This window comes from Falco cherrug, chromosome 2 (genome assembly GCF_023634085.1).
Source record: "Falco cherrug isolate bFalChe1 chromosome 2, bFalChe1.pri, whole genome shotgun sequence".
In the NCBI taxonomy this organism is placed as follows: domain Eukaryota; kingdom Metazoa; phylum Chordata; class Aves; order Falconiformes; family Falconidae; genus Falco; species Falco cherrug.
Genome location: NC_073698.1, coordinates 114,790,536 through 114,810,197, shown reverse-complemented (window position 1 = coordinate 114,810,197; position 19,662 = coordinate 114,790,536). Strand labels below are relative to the sequence as shown.

At 38.0% G+C, this 19,662-nt stretch overlaps 1 protein-coding gene across 4 annotated transcripts in view; it reads right to left on the bottom strand.

Annotated features, from left to right (window-relative positions):
- DCAF6 (DDB1 and CUL4 associated factor 6) overlaps positions 1-19,662 on the bottom strand; it is a 90,593-nt gene that overhangs the window by 69,976 nt on the left and 955 nt on the right. For all 4 annotated transcript variants that reach the window (XM_055701669.1, XM_055701665.1, XM_055701666.1 and 1 more), the window contains exon 2: positions 4,295-4,356. In XM_055701669.1, coding sequence (XP_055557644.1) covers positions 4,295-4,356 — 62 coding nt within the window. The remainder of the gene's footprint in view (positions 1-4,294; positions 4,357-19,662) is intronic.

Below are 19,662 nucleotides of genomic sequence, written 5' to 3'. Positions count from 1 at the left end.
AAAAAATTAAAAAACATGCCGTGAGAAGGACGCGCTAGCACAAAAATGAAACAAATTGAGGGGGGTAGGAGTATGTGTCTAAAAGCAAAATCTGAAGAACAGGAAAGCAGAGAAAGCACTGAAGATGCAAAGGGGAGACATGATTACCTAAATGGCAGCGACACAAACCTACACAAGACATCAATCATTCTCCTTCTAAATTCCAATTTCATTGCACTGATTTGTCTCAGGGTTGAGCGACTTCAATACACCCTATCCAGGCAGAAGTTGGTTCAGAAAAATTCCTGAAGTGCGATGACATAACCAAATGTGTGCTAGGGGTCTATAACTAAACAGGCTCTTTATTCTGTACCAGCTCACCATCCCAACATCACTGGCAAAAAATACCTCCAAAAAATGACAAAGTCTTTCACTGGAGTAAGCTTGATTATTTTTTTTTTTCCTCCCAGAGAACATCAACTTTCCAGTAAGGGATCAGTCAATACATTTCTCAGTGTTCAGTACAACCTATTGACCAACAGCAAATAACCCCAATAAATATGCATACGGATCACTAAAAACCGATGAGAACTTTTTTTAATCTGCTGTAATCAAGCATGTCTCATTCCACGGTAGCAACCCTACTATTAAAATGCACTGTAAAATGAGGAGTGCCTAGAAAATTGGTCGTATTTCAAAACCATGTAGAAAAACTATGTACCTGTTACCTTCACGGCTGTTCAACACCCAACTAAAAGCATAACATAACAGTTACTACATTAAGGGCTTAAAATTCTTGGAAAAAGGTGTTAGAGCCAAAAGAAAGGGTATAACAAACACAAATGACAGTTACTAACGAGATGAGAAGAGCCAAAAGGTGCATAATTCCCTTTTTTCCATGGAGTATTTCACATTAACAACTGTATCTAATTTTATTTGCCACTCAACTAGCCTTGAAAGGAAGCAGCAGGCACTTTTGATTCATTAGTCAAATAGTAAAAAATAAATTTATTATCTCTGTGTTTTCCTCAAAGGCAACGCAGGAAGGAGCTCAGCCAATCCTTAAAAACCTGAAAAAGAAAACGCCTTCCTTCTATGTAATGTAACAGTAGAATTAACTCTTTTCTGAACTAGGATAGATTAACAGAATACAAGAAATAGAAGAAAGGAAATAAAAAGTACTGTAGATATCAAAATCATCAGTAAGATCTCCCAAGCAAGGAATGGGGTGAAAAGGCACTACTTTTCATCTGTGGAGGAAAAGGTAAAAACTGCACACCCTAACAATATGCAGACAAATTTCCTATACTAATTTAAGCACAGCTTTTGAGGCCTACATCTAAAAATTACTTGTTCTTTATAGTGCCACCCTGAAGGAGATGTACGCCACCCAGGACACTTGTGTGTTACTGAACTGAATGCCTATACACAGAAATGAGAAATTATTCCTCCAGGTAATCCTCTTTATTTTAAAACGTAGTATTTGCCCATGTCAAAGGCTCCATCGTCCTGTGCATCCTGCAGTTCTACCTTCCACAGCTTTCACAGGACCAGAACTGGAAGACTCCAATTCAATATGATTTAGAGTTCCTTTCTCCTCTACTTTCCTCGCACTGCATCGCTGCTGGTCCAGTCCGATTCTCTTTCGGCATTTCTCCTCCTTCACACAGAAAGCATCCCACCTAACACTACACATCTCATCGTCTCAAGGTCCCTTGAGTTAACATGGAAAATGGCAACTTCTGGCATACGTATGACCTCACTGGACTGGACAATGTGAATCTCGTTGGAAGAGGCAGACAACACCCTGGAAGGATGATAAGGCTACAAGCAGACACCCGTGATTCACTAATTCAATCACTTCACACACTACTGCTAGAAACTGCGTCTTCAAACGAAGTGGAAAAGCGCACTATCTCAAAGACAACGGCATCTAAACTCTGAGATGATAAATACTCGTACCTCAAACAAAAAGGCACTGTGGTAATACGACTGCTACAAAACTATGTGTACTTGAAGTAATTCATAGAACTATTCCCTTCAAAGATGTTGTACCTGAGCATGATTATACATACAGTCATATTTCCCACAGGATCTCTCTTGTGTGTAACATAGATCAAATGGTAAGTAGGAAGTTGGACTTAACTTTTATCCTCAATTAGAAAAAAAAAAAAATAATCTTGCCTTAAGTAAGTTGTCCACCGTGTCCAATTACACAGCATGCTTTATATAGAAAATACAAGTCACAACTTATTCCACAGAAGAATGCAAACGTTCTTAATAAAAAAACAAAACAAAAAAACCCCAAACCAACCCCCACCCTCCAACAAACCCCAATCACCCCCAAAAAAACCAAATCCAGAAACACCCTTAATAAGACAACTATGGCATTCATTCCTCACATTTCAAATGCATGCTGATTCAGCAATTATGGGGAAAATTAAAGACTAATATGATCATTTCTGACTGATGGTATAAGGATATTAATCAGTAAGGGCATTGGAATATCATTTACTTTTATTTCACAGATTTTTTTGAAAGCAAGTAGTAAGAAATTATACCAAATGGTCGTTAGCTGTACAAGATTAATCCCTGCAAAAACCCACACAGTACATGAGGTAAGAACTCCTAATATCCCATTCTTTAAAGATGGATAATACTGAGCAAATTTAATTTCTAAAGACCTTTTTCAAATTGTAGCAATATTTTAAACACCTGCATATAATGCTGTAAGTTCGCAATTAAAACATTTTCCACGCACTAAAACAATCAGGTTAGCTTTTAAAGTATGCTTTAACATGTGGCCTAAAACAATAAATTCAAAATGATTTTTTAAATACGTATCCACCAGATAGATCCAAGCCACAAAACGAGCCAATACCAAATTTGCAATTTCTGTTACATGCTGCAGAGGTAGTTAACTAAAAGGGAGATCAGTCACTCCATTTTTAACAAGTAGCAAAGAAGGACTATTTTCCTGTCCCTTGTTTTCTAGGCAAAATTTACTATTTTTACAAGAAAACAGAGAAAAAAATAATTTAAGAACCCAACCGACTTCATGGAAAGAAACCTGAAAGTTTCATCTTAAGCATATTTGAGGAAATGAAAAACTACTGGAAATGAAATTATAAAGTAAAATTCACTGCTACAATCCTGAATACAAAAATTGGTAACTTTCTACACACCAAATCACAGAATGGTTTGGTACATTGTCATTCTGATAACGTTTCTTGAAAAAAACTGAGAAATTAATGCATTTTTTTTAAGCCAATACCATCTGTACCAGAACATGAAACTCACAATGGTAGTCAGTACAAAAAAGTAGCTGACTTCTTATATAAAGCAATTCTAATCCTTGCCTTTCCCAGCGTTTCTAGTCTCTCAAAAATATATGCAAGTCAAAATCATTTTTCTGATCTCAAGCCAAAAATCTAGGTTTTGTTAACACTTATTCTTTAAAACTACTGCTGTGTTAGTTAATAACTATAACACTCCTTAATTTAAAGCTGCAACTGCAAGCAACTTAAGTAAAAAATATCCAAAAACTTCATATTTGAAGAGCTTTTGAAATAAACACATTAAAGTATCAAATTTACACTTGCATTTTCACTTTTTATAGCACTACTAGTATCCTTCCACTTTTCAGATACGTTGTACAACAAGGATAGTTCTTTAACAATCATGAATTTCAGTTCTATTCATCAAGGGTAATATGGCAATCTCTTTGCCCTGTACCCAGTTTAAGTAAAATTTTTTATGTAAAAGAATATGACTTAGAATACTTGCACAACTTTAAAAAATTAAGTATTTAAATAAGCAATATTTCAAGTTATGGTATTACCTTTCAGGGGAGGCTTATTTTTGGTTTTATTGTCTCTTTAAATAAGCATTAGCACTCGATCATTTGCTTTTTAGACTTGGAGAATAAATCACTCAAAACACTAATAAAGCTTTAAGTCAACAAAATGTATCAACATAGCATAAAACTACTAAAGATTTCATTTAAAGGTTTAAGAAGAGTTCTAACTGATAATAAGTTTGTGTTTTCCTGGCATAGGAGACTAATTAATTCAGCAGTGGGACACAGTATTTAGGTATAGGAGTGGGATTTTGGTTTGCTTCCAAGGTAAAGTGTCAGATGTTTAAGAAGAAACAAATACCTAGAGAATTCAGATGTAGGCCTCAACAAGCAGAGTTTTCCAGCTCAGCTTTAATACATGGTATTTGCATTTCTAAGTTAAGGAACTATTACCGTGGCAACAAAACTGAAATTTAACGTTTTTTTTAACAAACAAAAAAGCAACAAGTGACTTACACATCCATCATGCACATTCAAGGTTGCTTCAAGTTTTAATCTTTGGATAAATTCTCTTCTCCCTGTGAAGAAAAATACTAATTACATACTCTTTCGAAGGAATAACACTGAAGAAGTAGTTAAGACCCTGCTAACAAGCGTTAACCGGTAAAACCCTAAACAATAAAGAACCAGAATATAAATGTAAATCTTGAAACAATTCATATGGTTTCTATTTTACAAAAGGTAAGACAAGCATCACATTTGCTACCTCTTCCACCACCTTTAATAAGGATGCAGAAATGGCAAAATGAACATTTCACAGGTTCACAGGCCAACGCTTCCTCTAAAACTAGTAACTATAAGACAGAAAATAACCCTGTGGTTATTTGGTTAACTTAGCTGAAAGACAGCAAGTATAACATAGTTCATGACTTTTCATATACCTTTTGTATAGAAATATAAAGAAGAATGTGTTTGGTCTCAAGGAGCAAGTAAAACATGGTCTTATAATTTCAGCAAAGAACTGGAAGTTGATCTTCCAAGCATCACCTACAACCCTACATCTCCTCTTAAACTAGGAAAATCCCAATTTCAATTTTATTATTAAAGTTGCATTTTGAAGAGGAACATTGTAGTCCATTACCATTCCATCTGATATAGACTTAAGGGATAAAACACGGAGGAAATTTCTGGAAAGACGACATGAAAACACACACTGAGTAAGGTAAGGGCCTGGAAACTTTATGTCCTTATTACCCATATAAAAGCTGATTTACCACTGCACTTGGAAACACTACTGTGCTATGATGAGGGAAAAATAAAAATACATTGAAAACAGTGTGGTCTCTTCCTGAACTAGAAGTTTAAACAAATAGCTCCAACTTTCATTTAATTTAGAGTGCCCCCATTTTATGAAAACAGGTTATAATGAAGCTAATAATTCCCAGAAAGCACTGTCAGAAAATACAAATAACGATAAACCTCATCTTCCTACTTAAATCCTAGAAGAACTGAAACTCAAGGACCATTTTCTTTTTTGTCCTGTGTACAAACTCTCAGCACAAAACTCCAGGTAAGAGCACCAGACTGTAGGTCTATGTTAGGCTGCCCTGTTTTCAAACATGAAACCTATCGAATTCACTCAAAATTAACCTTCCTGCCTTCCTTTGAGGAAACTACAAAGTCAGGGAAAGAAAAACCGCAACGGAACCCTCTCCACATCTGAAAAACCTACATTTCTGAACTTGTTTTGGTTCAGCTGGAGGCAGACCCATTTCAGTGTTGCCTCTGGCACTGCAGCACAAATTTCGAAAAGCAACGTCTCCTCTCTTCCACTCCTTTCCTCTTAATGCCTTTTAATTGTCCCATATCCTCTGTAGCACTAAAAAAAGAACCTCCGGTATCCACACCTGGTCCCTCACAGTCACAGACCATCTGGCTGACACAAGGCCACTGAACGTCCCTGCCATCCTCCCTCAAAGACCAGGAAACCCTTCCAGCAGCACCAGCTCCCACCAGTACACCTCTGCCTCAAAGGTCACACAACTTTCTCCTTTTTCCTCCAGGAAAAGGTGTGTTTTGGTACATAGTTTTTGATGGAACCTCCAGAATTCAAAATAGTTCGTAACACAGTTCAAGTGTCACATTGGATGAAGATCGTACTTTGGCAATTTTTTTTTTTCCTAAGAGTAGGCACTGTAGGGTGCAACAGTTATAAAGTGACTGCTTTTAAAGCACACCTAAGTTAGCTTTAAAAATATAAAAAGCATAGTCTGTTATGCCCCATTTTATAGACATTGAAATTGTGACGTCTCAGAAGTGCTACAAACCCCGTTAACCAGGAATAGCCATCATTAGAAAGTGATTCAAATAACTTTATGCACCATGCACGACTAACAACAACTTACATGTTCTTGAATTGGGAATACATCTCCCTATTCTTTCTTCATCACTCATCCTTTTATTGCCCTAGAGGAACAGACTTTAAACTTGGGTCCTTAATGGTTGGTTTATTGTATTTTTCTGTTGTCCTATTATTTTTTTCAATTCACTGAACAATACGTGTCTTTTCAATGAAGATGCCTATTTTCAGGTTAATTTGATTTCTACAACCCTTGCTCATAAGTAAGCGTGAATACTGTGGTGGGAAATATCACCTACTGTATATTTATATCTCACTTTGCATAATAGAAACCTAACAGTTTGTGTCTAGGGCGCTACTGTAATGCAAAATACAGCATAATAATATGCAACCCCCAAGAGGATAACTTCGCTAAGAGACGTGTACTGTGCAGGCCAACACAAAAATCTTGTGTTTGCCAGTCCTATCACATTTCCACTTGCAGAACAGAGAAGTCTGATAGCAGTGGATGACTCTCAGGCATGGCACTACGTGCATATAACACATCTGGAAGTGAGGTGATGTCTGCAGACCAACATGTAGGCGCTTGTCGAGAACTCTCTGTGCAGAAACGCTGAAGGAGATTACTGTAAGTCATTTTTAAAAACAAGCAGAGCAACAGATTTTTCTCCTTCCCGTATGGTGTGGTTTTAATCCAAATCACTTAAATCGGCAAGCAAGAAACAGTAAATGTGTTCTAATCCCATCTTCAATTGCCATTTTTATTTCCCTAAAGTCCGTTGACAAAATTAGGTATGATCCGACTTCTTGTTGTTAGATTAGGATTTTTTGGCCTTAATAAAAACACAGTAGCTATATAAGTTTCAGTAAATATTTCACTTGAGACAGAGATATATGGCACCTTGTATATTTATACTCCCCCCATTTAAAACATTTAAAAATAAAAATGTGAGGATTGCACATGCTAGCATATGCACTTTTTATAGATGTGATTCGTTTTTTATCACGTGATGACTATTTATCTAAATATTGATTTGAGGGAGGAATCAATACAAGCAAAACTACAACACTTTGTCATTTCCTTATTCCCTAAAGGGAAAAGGGAGCAAGGGAGAAAAGTTAAAACGTTTTGCCTCCAAAAACCTTCCTGTTTGACAAAGTACTAAACGCAAGAGGAAAACTGAATGGATTGTTTCCAGTTTATTTTGTCATTCAAAACTAGAACCACCAGATCCTGAATGCAGTTTTTTTTCTAAAATGAAAACCAGAACTACTTGAGCAAACGGATCTGAAGACAGCACAGTCTCCACATCTGCTGTTATTAAAAGCTGAGTAAAGTCAGTGAATCTGCATTGCTTGTACTTCAGCAATGACTTCCACAGTTCATTGGTTTGATAAAAAAGCACCACAACTCTAATTACTAGACTTTGTAAGGTCAAATTCCCCACATCGAGGATTCTGCTCTCCAAGGTGACAAAAATCTTCACTATCCTTCACTCTCATCCACTTAATCTAATGGCTCCCTGTTCCTCCCACCTTCGGTCCTCCTGGCTCCCCCCTTCAGCTAAGGGGATGGAGGAGACCCAGGCCTCTGACAAAACCCCATGGAGTACTATTTCTTATTAAATCGGCATCAAGACCTCTGTCAAGTTTTGGGTTCCCCCCACCCCCAATACTGCATACAGGCTCCGTAAGAGCCAGAAACTTTCTTTTTCCCCTTAGCGATGTGCCACCAGAAATGGAATAATTTAGTTCTGTGAGGATGCTTCAATAGATCATTTCTTATATTCAAATAAGACCTGTTTCAGAGAGGGATCAAGCAATCAAGCTCTCATCACCAAGATCATCTCACTGGACAGGGGAACATCCATATGAGGTTTGCTTTGAAACTGCTAAGGTGAAACTATCAACAAGAATAAAACAAAGCAAAAAAGCACTGTTAAAATTTCAAACGGCAATGACGAGCTCCCTGTGAAGTGTTTACATAGCCAACATTTGGAAAGCCATCGAGCTGATGCTCCCTCCACCCCTTCTCACTAGACCTTGGGCACTAACTGAAGCCTCAAGGTGCAGTGTCACCCTCAGTACACTAATCAATGTTTTTATTTTATTTTACACTAAGCTAGAGACTAGAGGATCATTTTCAAGGCCACATTCTATGTATGGAAGAAGCACCACTTTGATACATTCATAATATGAATTTAAATACGGAAAAGCGGGGAAATGAGAAACTGCAGCTGCTTCCTTGCAATTTATTTCTTAAAAATGTTCCACTATGCACAACATCAAACCAAACGATGCTTTATCACTCCCCTCTAGAGAATTACCCAACTTCGGTGTTCAGGCACATATAGACAGCTCTGATCTCACTTGAGGGAGCAATACCAAAATACCACGATGTCCCTCGTATTCCACACTCACAGCAGTTACACCACCATTTAGGTCACAATCCTCAAGTCAGGAATTGCTGGTCAGGTGCTTTCTACACGGCTGTTTTGGCAGAGGTACACGTGCCTTTCTTTTGTAAGTGACTTAGTCAATGCTACTTCAGAACTGATGACAGCAGCAAAGTTTAATGCTTCAAGCATGTAAAACCTTCCTAGATTTCAAACTGTATTCCAGAATTTCCCATTGAAAAAGTACAGATCATTTAATGATGAAGGTCTACCTTTAAAGTACATTTGCGCTCCACAGAACTATAACTCGTCTTTGATCCAAAGCAGCACCACCATGGTATGAGACATTAAAAGACAACCCTTATTCAGAAAACGAGTAACAGATCCTGTTCGTCAAATGAACACTCATTTATGTCAAGCTGGCTCTTTCCAAGGCCAAGTCCCTCAGCACTAGCTTGCTGTGACATTTGGAATGCCCTAGTTTAAAACTGAAATGGAGCCAGCATCTGTTCCCAACGCAAAGCACATGTTATCTTGCACTCTAAGCGCATTTTAAAAACTACTCTTGATTTTCCAGGGGAGCGTTTATATCTTTCTGGGGCCACTCCATGAAAAGACGGCAAGTCCGGTTCATTTGTATATAGGTTATTTTTTTTGCTCTGTTGACATCAAACTCTCCAATCCACAACTCAACAAGCTGCTTTTCCACCAACGTGAACTCTCCATATTCCATAAACAGGACTATACACATTGAGGTATGTTAAAATTCTCGGAGCTTAATTAAAATCTTGAAAAACACTTGTTAGCTACATAGACAATGGTCCCATTTTATATACAGTGAAACTGTGAGACAGGAAACCGAAGCAATTTATCAAAGGGAAGAATGAATCAGCAGCACTGCCAGAAGCCAAATCCATCGGTGTCACCTCCAGTCCTTTGATCAAGGCCCTGCAAATGCCAAAAACGGTAACTCTTGGTTCTGCCAATGTTTAAAAGATTACCTTTCAAGTTACTTTAACAACTACTTTGTGATGGTTTAAGTTTAAAACAGATAACCCGAATTCTTCTCTGCTCTTAATGATACATCCCCAAAGGCCTGAATGCTATACAGAAAAAACAAAAGTATTTTCATTTCTGTGGAGAGACTTACTTGCTACTTTAATACGTAACAGCTTTGCTACTAAACACCCATCATCAAACAACTTGGGTGTTAACCAAGCTTGCACTCAAATCCTAAGATATGCTTCAGAGTAAGCTTCATGTATTCAGAAACACAAAACTTTCACATATAAACACTCAGACAGAAATACAGCAGATAGGACGCTAAGCCCTGAATCACAATCCAGCAAGCCTGTGATATCTCCCAGTGATTATGTTGGTACAAAAATTTGACCTCAAAAGAAACACAAAAGAGATCTGCTAAAGTAAAAAAAAAAAAAAAAAAAAAAAAAAGTTCAGCAAGACTGTATATCTTGGGGTAATTAATAAGCATCCTAGAAAAGACTTCTGTTCAATTTTGCTTCTACTAAACCTAAGTTAAGTTACTTAGACTTAGTCACTGTAGGTAACAGCACAGCTTTGTTTGCATTAGTAGCAATGTCTGCAATAAACTTTCAAACAGCTCAGATACTAAAAGTATCCACTCCCAAGCACAAGCTTCCATTGGGCTCCAGCACTGGCAAGCTGCAAGCATTTCAGCCTTAAAGCAATGTATTTAATTTCTTTGATATCAAGCATATTTTATGCTTGAAAGATACTTAATACATAAAATTACATTGTATTACTAACAGTTTAAGGTGTTCTCAGTAGCAAAAATGTGGTATCAAGTAAAACTACCTGTCTTAGAGAAGGCTTTTTATCTGTATATTCCAAATCCTAGCTTCGGAGTGAGCGTGCTATACTGACTAGCACTAAGTGGATTTAATTCACAAGTACACCGTATTCTGACAGCTCTCTTGTCCCCACATACACTCCCCACAGCAGCGCCTTCTGTATTGTTCTTGCCACAGATTGCAGCTGAGCAGAAGATAAAACAAGCGTGGTTTTGTGACAGGAGAAAAACGCCAGTTTTCAGCAATTTTGATATTCATTCATTTGGACATTAAAGCAGTCCAACGATCATATACAAATTACTCACTGAGATAAAAGGCACTTGAAATTTTTATATTGCATCACGAATATTTCTGATTAATACAGAGCAGAGGACAAATATTCACATGATGAAACAAAGAGAAGCTATATCTACGTAAAAGATAACCAAAAGCAAAAAAGATACCATGTACCACTTTATTCTTCTCAACACAAAACTACCTGAAATACATCCAGTTAATCACACTTAAGTTATGATTAACCAAATGCAAAAGCATTTTCTGTTTTCTCCATCAGCACTAAAATATGACTCCCAAGTAAACAACTTGAAATTCTAAACCAGATACTAATACAAAACTGAATAGTCATCAGATAAAGAAAAATACACTTGAGCCCTGTTTTCTTCTAATCAAAGGATTAGAAGGAGCCTTCCATTAACTGAAGGCAAAAAGAAATATAACACAGTGTTGCAAGCTGGAGTGCATAGCATTACTGTAGGTTTCAACAAGTCTTTGGAAATGCTTTTCTCTGACTTTGAAAAGTCTTCATCTGAAATAGTATATGGAACAGTAATGTCTGTTGAATATTTTCTTGTTAAAATGGTATTAACATAGTAACCCAGACAATCCTTACAACACTTTGGGAAATACGCATCACATCAGGTACTCTCGCTTTATTTTCTCCAGCACTATTTATCTGTGTTAACACCCCAGGTCAGTGAGGAGTTGTGCTTTTCAGCAAGAACAGACGTTGTCTAAGAAGACAAAACAGGGGTACGAGTCTACCCCAGTGCAGAAGTTAAGACTGTTAGCAGCAGAACCGTTATCTACCAACCCCAAGCACTCAGACAAAACAAACAGCGGAGCATGGAAAACCACTAGCAGGAGGAAAGAAGGAGTTACTTCAATCTGCTCTGAAGAGAAGCACATTCCTAGCAGGCATGTCCTCTCACTGCCGAAGATGTGCATGCCCAGTACTGCTGCCAGCCCTTCCATCACCTTTAGGTGTCTGTCAGAGGTTACTGCATCTTCAAATCAGCCAGCAGGACCAGTCACACGAACATCCCCCAGCGCATTTTGGACAACGATTCTGGGGTAAATAAAAGCCTACTATTTAAAATTGCGTAAGCTAACTCAATACACGTTTTAAAACGGATTAACAAGAGATTATACAGAAGGCTACCAGCGTATCTAAAGAGACATGCCTTCTAGCAAAAAAAGCAGAGCCTGCCTTTCCCACGGGGTTGTCTCAGTGAAACTGAAAATTTGGACAGGGTGGAACTGAATTAAGGCGTTTACTATTCTGCACACCTACCTAATTAAACATACCATTTAATCCTGGGTTGTAGGTCAATTATACACTGCTCAGTTTGCGGAAAAATGTAAAATAGATATACACACCATAACAAGATATAGGTACATAACCCTGTGAGATTACAAGTGTGAACACTTGGAAATGGCTCAGGATTAGAGTTTAAAGATAGATGACATCAAAAGTTGAGCTAAAGTAGAAATCTGAGTCTTGGTAGTAGGTGACTATTAATTTAACACTGTAAAATAAATTGAATTATCATTGGGCATTTAAAAACAAGCTGGCTGCATTAAACTGTACGTATTCATCCTAGATGACCAAAAATCCCTGTTCTTTAACTCAAGAGACTTATTTTTTACCGAAGAGTGTTTTCAGGACGTAAAAGTATTTCTGAAATAAAAACAAATTTTAAAAGCACCACATCTTTTCTCATTTCCTACGAAAGCTAAATAATGGGAACACACTGCAATAATAATAACAAATTCACAAAGAGGTGGGGTTTGTTTTGTGTAATAGTTTTCTATATTGGTGAAGTTTAAGTGGTTCCATAAAGGTTAAACAAACATCACTAATGGTTCAGAACTATTCAGTTCACAGGGAAGGGAACGATGGATCCTCATCTGGCTCATGACATTTGCCAAGTAGAAAGCAGCAGCATTAAGGATGCGTTCAATTTTCCTGAGGAAAGCCTGCAAATCCTTGAAGAACAAAATGAGGAAAATAAAGGGATATTAAAATTCACTGATGTGACTCAGATTCCATCTCACGATACTCATGTTCAATATTTAATGATTCAACACATGCTAAAGCATTTGGGACATACCTGAATCAGCAACTCACTAAGCCCCAAAGACACAAAAACGCTGAGACTTGCACTTAACCAGTGAAAAATCCAGCTTTGTTTGAAGGCTGGCATACTTCAAATCCAAACCAACGTTTTTCCTTACTGCTAGGACAGGACAAGTTTCAAGCGTCAACAAGTTCTTGATACATGATCAGTTATATCCCACTAGACTATTTTCGGGGCATTCAAGGATAGAAGATCAGGGATCACGAGCAAAGTGACAAGAACTCACAGTATTGCACAGCAACAACTCAGAAGTGACTAAACACAGATATGCTTAATGGTCTCCCTAATGCAGTTAATGGAAGCAATCCAGCTGGAAGAAGGCTACAGAGGGGGGGAAAAATAAAAAATAAATAAATAAATGAATAAGAGAGATCTAAAGTGATCTCCCACATCACTGGCTCAATCTGAAATACAAATCCAGTACACGACTTGTTTTTGCAGCAAGAGACAGCTTTCATGTATCCAAAGCTCATTATTACCAGATCAAGGTGCAACTTAACTACAAAGCTGTCTGAAATGCTCAGTATCAAGACACAGGCAGTTATTTACAAAGCAAATGACAACCTTTGTACAAAGACTGTCTTTAAAAGCATACAGTGTAAATTTAATTAAATATTGCAATCAAAAATGAAAAGCTATCTGAAGGACACCAAATCTTTATACTCTCCAGCTGTTTGCATGAGAAGGCTGTGACTCCAAAGGACATAAAGCAAATACATGTGCATCGTAAGACAGTGTAATTCAAATAATACAATCGTACATGCAAAGCCTTGGGCCTACAACACACTTACATAAACACTCATATTCTTGGCAACCATTAACACATAACTAACGTTCAGTGCACAGGCATTACACACAAGGTTATTAATCCCTTAAAAACAAAAAGTACAAATACATCTACATAATTCAGCCCATGTCAAACAAAGCTGATGAAGCTGCAGACAACTTAAAAAGCCTGTTGAATTTCTGAAGGACAGAAAAATCAACAATCTGAAACAGTTGTACCAATTTTTGATCATTTCCTTCTAGCTCCACTTAGACTGGATGTACTCGTATGCGATGCCAGAAATCACCCTCCCATTTATGGTTTTATGCTGTATGCCAAGATACAACAGCAGCAAAAAAGTTGATGATGTACAAAATTAAAACATCAAAACTCAGTAAATAGGTTCATTGGTAACAATATCTGATCTAGACAGTACTATGGAAAAAAGAAAAAAAGTTTCAGCAAAGCAATCCCACTTAAGAACATAACAACATGATCTGTAAGGGTCTACAGTTTTTCACAAATTGATGTTAGTAGTACATAAATAATAGACCTTATACCCCAACATCCCCAAAACTAACATTGGAAATTATTCTCTTATTTCAGGACAGAATGACAGAAGGCACTGAGTAATCCCAGACGTTCTTTTTTTTTTTTAAAAAAAAAAAAGTATATACTACAGTGATTGTCAACACTTTATCAGCAACTAGGAGCAAGGTGGAACAACACCGAGCAGACAGAAGCAGATACACAAACCACAACAATTAAACCACAAAACACACAGGCAAAATGCGACTGAGAAAAGGCCAATGATATTGTTAACTACAAAGATTCCTGAGATAGTAGCAAAATAAGATATCAAATTTAAGTAGTGTAGTGCTACATGGCTGTACCACTTGCAGGTCCAAGCGGCTCCTGTGTCTCCACTTCCATAGCTCGATTAGTCTGCAAGTGAAATAATCCCAAAGATAACAGAAGGCTGATTAGACTGAAATTAAAACCAAGTATTCGGCACTCAGGCACCAGAAATACTCATCCAACCTTAATCCTGCCTCCCAGCTCGCATCTCTTTCTGGTTTTCTAGTATTTTCTTCATATGTTGCCTTCTCCAGATGATCCTGCTATACTATGTTTTATTTTCCTTTACTGATAGTGTGCTACTTTTTACAAATTATTCTATTAAAACATTTAAAGTGGGTGTCTTTATTATCTCAGTTGATTTACTTGGAAGTAGAAAAGAAAAAAAAAAAAATCATTAATCTTTATGTGCCAGGATCACCCCCAACGTTTTCTCAAGATGCTGCTTTATACATCTGCTTTTCTGTTCATTGGTACCAATCTAAATGAGACGGTATCGGGGAATTAATTTTACACATAGTAGTCTCTTCATTAAACTCCTTCAAATTCAATTGGTTATCAACAGGTCTCGACGACACACTGCTCTTTCAATTGCTCATCTACATTTTTTTAAGGACTGTAGTCGCTAAGTCTTGCTTTTATTAACAGGGGAAAACAACCCAAACATATCCAGTTTAAGGCAATATCTGATCACTGTACACTCGTGGGTTTTACAGTTTAAAAGTAACGTTCTTTTTCTGCAATGCTCTTATACATCTTAAGCCCTTCTATACGACCATTGAAAACCCAGGGACTATCCCAAATTTCCTGACTGACACATATTAGATTGAGCACGTTAAAGCTGTTCGATTTTGTTTCAAAGATGTATTTTCCTCTAATTCATTCATTACACTGTGGACTTCAATTCTGACTCTGCCTACTTCTATTATTCAGAAGACATCACCAATGAAAAAAATTGGGGGAGTTCAACTGTATCTTTCTAAAAATCTTCGGTTAGTCTAGTTTCACAAAGTGTTTGGTGTGTGCCAGGATGTATCACTACAGAACTGGCTTCCTGAGCACACAAAGTGCAGTGGAAGATGCCGTGAGTCAGAAAGCTACACTGTTTACATTAAAACAGCAGTCATTCATTTGTGTCCTGATAATCAGACGACCAGGCAAATTAATAATGGCCCTTTTTCAAGCAGCAGTTAATTTGCTAGACTTGTAGAAGGAAAAACATAAAACACCTTCACCAGTTCTGGGGTTTAGCTGTGACAGATGAGCATTTTTAATCCATGCTGGAAAAGAAAATTAGTGCCAGAGGTTTAGGACATGAAATGTAACAGCGCACCTGAAAATAACTAAACATCAAAAGTATTACGCAAAGAATTAAAGAAGAAAGGCTGATTAAATACTTTGTGACTATCTCCAAGTTTGCAAGAGCACCAACTACAAAGCTGATCACTTTAAAGCTGCCTGACCCTTCTTACTCTGTATTATTTTCAAAGCCTAAGATAGCATATGTTGAAATACAGCTGGAACAAAAACTGGGGAAAATAATACACCTCTTTCTAGTTGTTCTCCCTCACATTCAAGTTTCCATCTCTGCTGGTTTTTGTTTCTCCAAGGAAAAGCAACAGAGAGAAGGAAAGTTCTCAGTATTTTAAGGAATTCAATTCACTCTCTCACCCTGGGCAATGTATTTTAGGAAGAACTATACATTCAACAGCAATACCCAATTCTAACTATATTCAATGAGCCACAACTAGTTTTATAAACTAATAAGGTAACGAATATAACACAGTCAATATCAAAACTAATCGGTTGTCCATACATGTAACAGCTATTCTTGCCTATCCTGTTTTTCAAAGCCACTTATGAACAGGGCAATTAACTTACTTCAAAACTGTAATTAGTTTCGGTTTTACTATGGATCGTCTTGGTAAAGAAGGGGAACTACTGATGCCTGATTAGTAAATTCTCCCTGCCTACGTAATGAAATAGTAACAGTTCTCCTTTTGAAACTTTACAAAATTTGACCACAACCAACCTAACTACTGGTCGGCTTTACAGTTGATTTATAGATTTCAAACCCTTCCTAAATCTTATAAAACAGGATGAGAAAAACTTAGTAAGATAAGAAACAGTCTTTAAAGAGAGGGGGGAGTGGACAGTCAGGAGACAGCACCACAAGAAACCTGGTAAGCTTAAGAATTTCATATCACAAAGACAGATGATATTAGCAAATAGTCTGTGAACAAGGATATCGGAGATTAGGGAGAACTGACTGATTTTGATGCTTGCTTCCATTGTACCAAGCACCATAACCTCTGACAATCACTGAGCTAAACGGAATCAGCTCCTCTCTGCAAACTATTTTAGACTAACAGATTTTCTCTGGATAACTTGCTATGCCAGTTAATTAAAAAAAAATAAAAGAAAAAGAGAAGAAGTCTTCAGTCTTCCTCTCCTGACTAAACAGAGCCATCCTTAGCAGCATGACCCTCCACAGAAAAGCAAATAAACCCATCACATTAAATCTCTTCTGAGGAATTACACACTCACTTCTTTCTTGCAAGAAACCCATGCTGCTATTTCTCTAGTCAAATTACTATATGCTACACTTCACCAATAGAGGCCTTCATGGTGATGGCACCGAACACTTCACCTGCTACGAGAACGGGTATCTTCATCGGTCACCAAAATACCGCCACAATAATACAAAATTGCAACAAAGATCTGGGGATTCTCGGGAAAGTGTCATGACTGAATAATTGCATTGGCCGGTTTCAAAGCAGAATTTAAATGGGAGGCTACAGTTTACCACCGATGTTTTCCTGTGGAAAAGCAGGGTGATGTTTTTAACCACTGGAAGTAGTTTGATGCTCTGTTTCCATCTGAGATCCAGCAGCAGGACTCCTCCCACCAGCATTAGGCGAAGACCATGCCCAAACCGAATCAAAGAAAAAAGCATTACTGACAGCCTCCCCGAGGCCTGGCTGACTCTGGAGACTTCAGATACAGGCACTGTCTGAAATTGAGACTAATTAGCCTACAAATCCTGAAGAAAATGTAGCTAACATACATTGATAAGACCCACATTTTCCCGCTATCACGACAGCAGGAATCCTTACCCAATGATAGCATCTGAAGGACACGTCCCAGGTACGGATATATTGCCCCATCTCCACGAGGCTTTCCTCTGGAATTCTATCCAGAACTGACTAGGTTTCAGAACAATTATTTAGAGATCTTGCAAAATCAGACTGAGTTTTGCAAGGACATAAATTCCAGGAGCGAATTATCTGCACGGAAAGGTACAGTAGGATGCACAGATCCTTCCTGGAGCAGCTGTTTTTGAAAGCTAAAAGAAGCTATAAATAGAGTCCCCCTCGATTGCCAGTTCACATGAAACTAAAACACTGAGTAAATAGGAAACAGTGGTGAGTTCTCAGATGTCTTCTTTCAATACATAATTGCCTTCAATATTCTCCATATTTTACACTGCAGCATAACACCACCCAAATGAACGGTTCACTCTGCAAGTACTATTTGTATACACACATCTTCCTTCACACATTGTGAACCACGTTAGCTAAGGACATGCTATGAGGGTTCTGGACGAAGAAGAGCAGCAGATAAGGAAGAGACATACAACCTACTTTATTTTTTACTGGTATCCGTAATTGTTTTGACAAATTTACCAAAAACTCCCAGACAAACACAGAAAATGCCTTGAGTCTTCCAATACTATTACCAAGTCAAAATAAAATGCCTGACTTGCATTTGTTCTGCCAGACAGCTGGAACAGTGGAAAAAACAGTATAAATATGAAGAAACCTTACTTCCCATCCAGACTAGATAGGCAATGACCAACAATCAATGTCACATGTCTGACCACTGCTGTCTCGATCTGTGTCCAAACAAAGCTCCTACATAGAACTGTTTAAGTCTGAACGAGAGGAGAACCATAGACACACTAAACTGCACACAAAAAGGTGCCTGTCGCCTGGTAAATCTGCACATGAGCAATCACACCTGATTACCAGCCAAATTAGTGGGTCTATTAAGGCCATAAATGCCATTTGAAATCCAAGCACGATGGCTCTACGAGACAAGCACGCCATGCACTAACCCCTTTCATTAAAAGCAGAAGTCAGCAAGGGCTGAGCCACTCTTGCCAGCGCCGACGCAGATCTTAACATCAATTCAGTGGGCAACCTCTCCCAGGTCCTATTTTCCCAAGGCTATAAAGCTACCGAACACGTTTAGTTTAAATGAAAAAACAGTAAATATGAGACCTTAACCTAGTCACCAGAGAGGTTTTGTTTCTAACTAATGTCACGCACATTTTATTGAAGCAGTGCCCAGAAAAGACACCTTAATAAACCTGAGAGGATGATTTGTACTGATCAAATCTAAATAATTCAACTGTCAAGACACAAGCATGTAAACTTAAAAAAAAAGGTCTTATGGTGCTTCTTCAAAACCTACACACTACAGTCCTAGTTTTAACGTCGGGGTTTTTTCTGCTCCAACTGGAGCAGGCACAAAAAATATAAATAAATAAATGAAAAAAATCCTTAAGTAGCTGGTCAGAAGGATATCTGTGTTTGATCACTAGAAGTTAGGACGGTCCTCAGTTAAGGCTTGGCCAAGCACACTGTCAAGACATCACAAAAGTCAAAAGGAATCAGACCGTATGTTTTCAACCATTTTAATTTTAGGACCTCCAAAAATCCTTCCAAAGGACTTACGTGCACGTAGGTGCTATACACACAGACACCTTCTCTACTGTAGGTGGAAACCTGCCAGCAGTGACCTTGCTTTTCCCAGTTAACTGCTTGGGGATTACTGGGTGCTCAGGGACCACAGCCCCAAAACTACGGAGTTCAAGTTGGAAATGCGACATTCCACCAGGAAAGCAAAGGAAAACCAATACCAACCACGGTCTGAAGCACCCAGGGGGTATAAAAAGCCACACTTTTAGCGGTGCTGGAAGTAAGTTCCACCTGGAGTACTCGGCGTCGCCACTCAAAAGCAGGATTTAAGCCAGACAAGTACAAAAGAGTGTGCTGGAGCCCAACAAACCACCTTTCCCGGAGAGCCGTCACCCCCACGCACACCCCGTGATCAATGCAACACCTCACACACCTCCAAAAACACGTGAAAAAAAATATATATTTTTAAAAGAAGAATTTTGGGGAAGGAGTGGAAGAGGGAGAACGCATGCGACCTGCGCCATTACACCGACTATCAACGGTTCTGTTACAC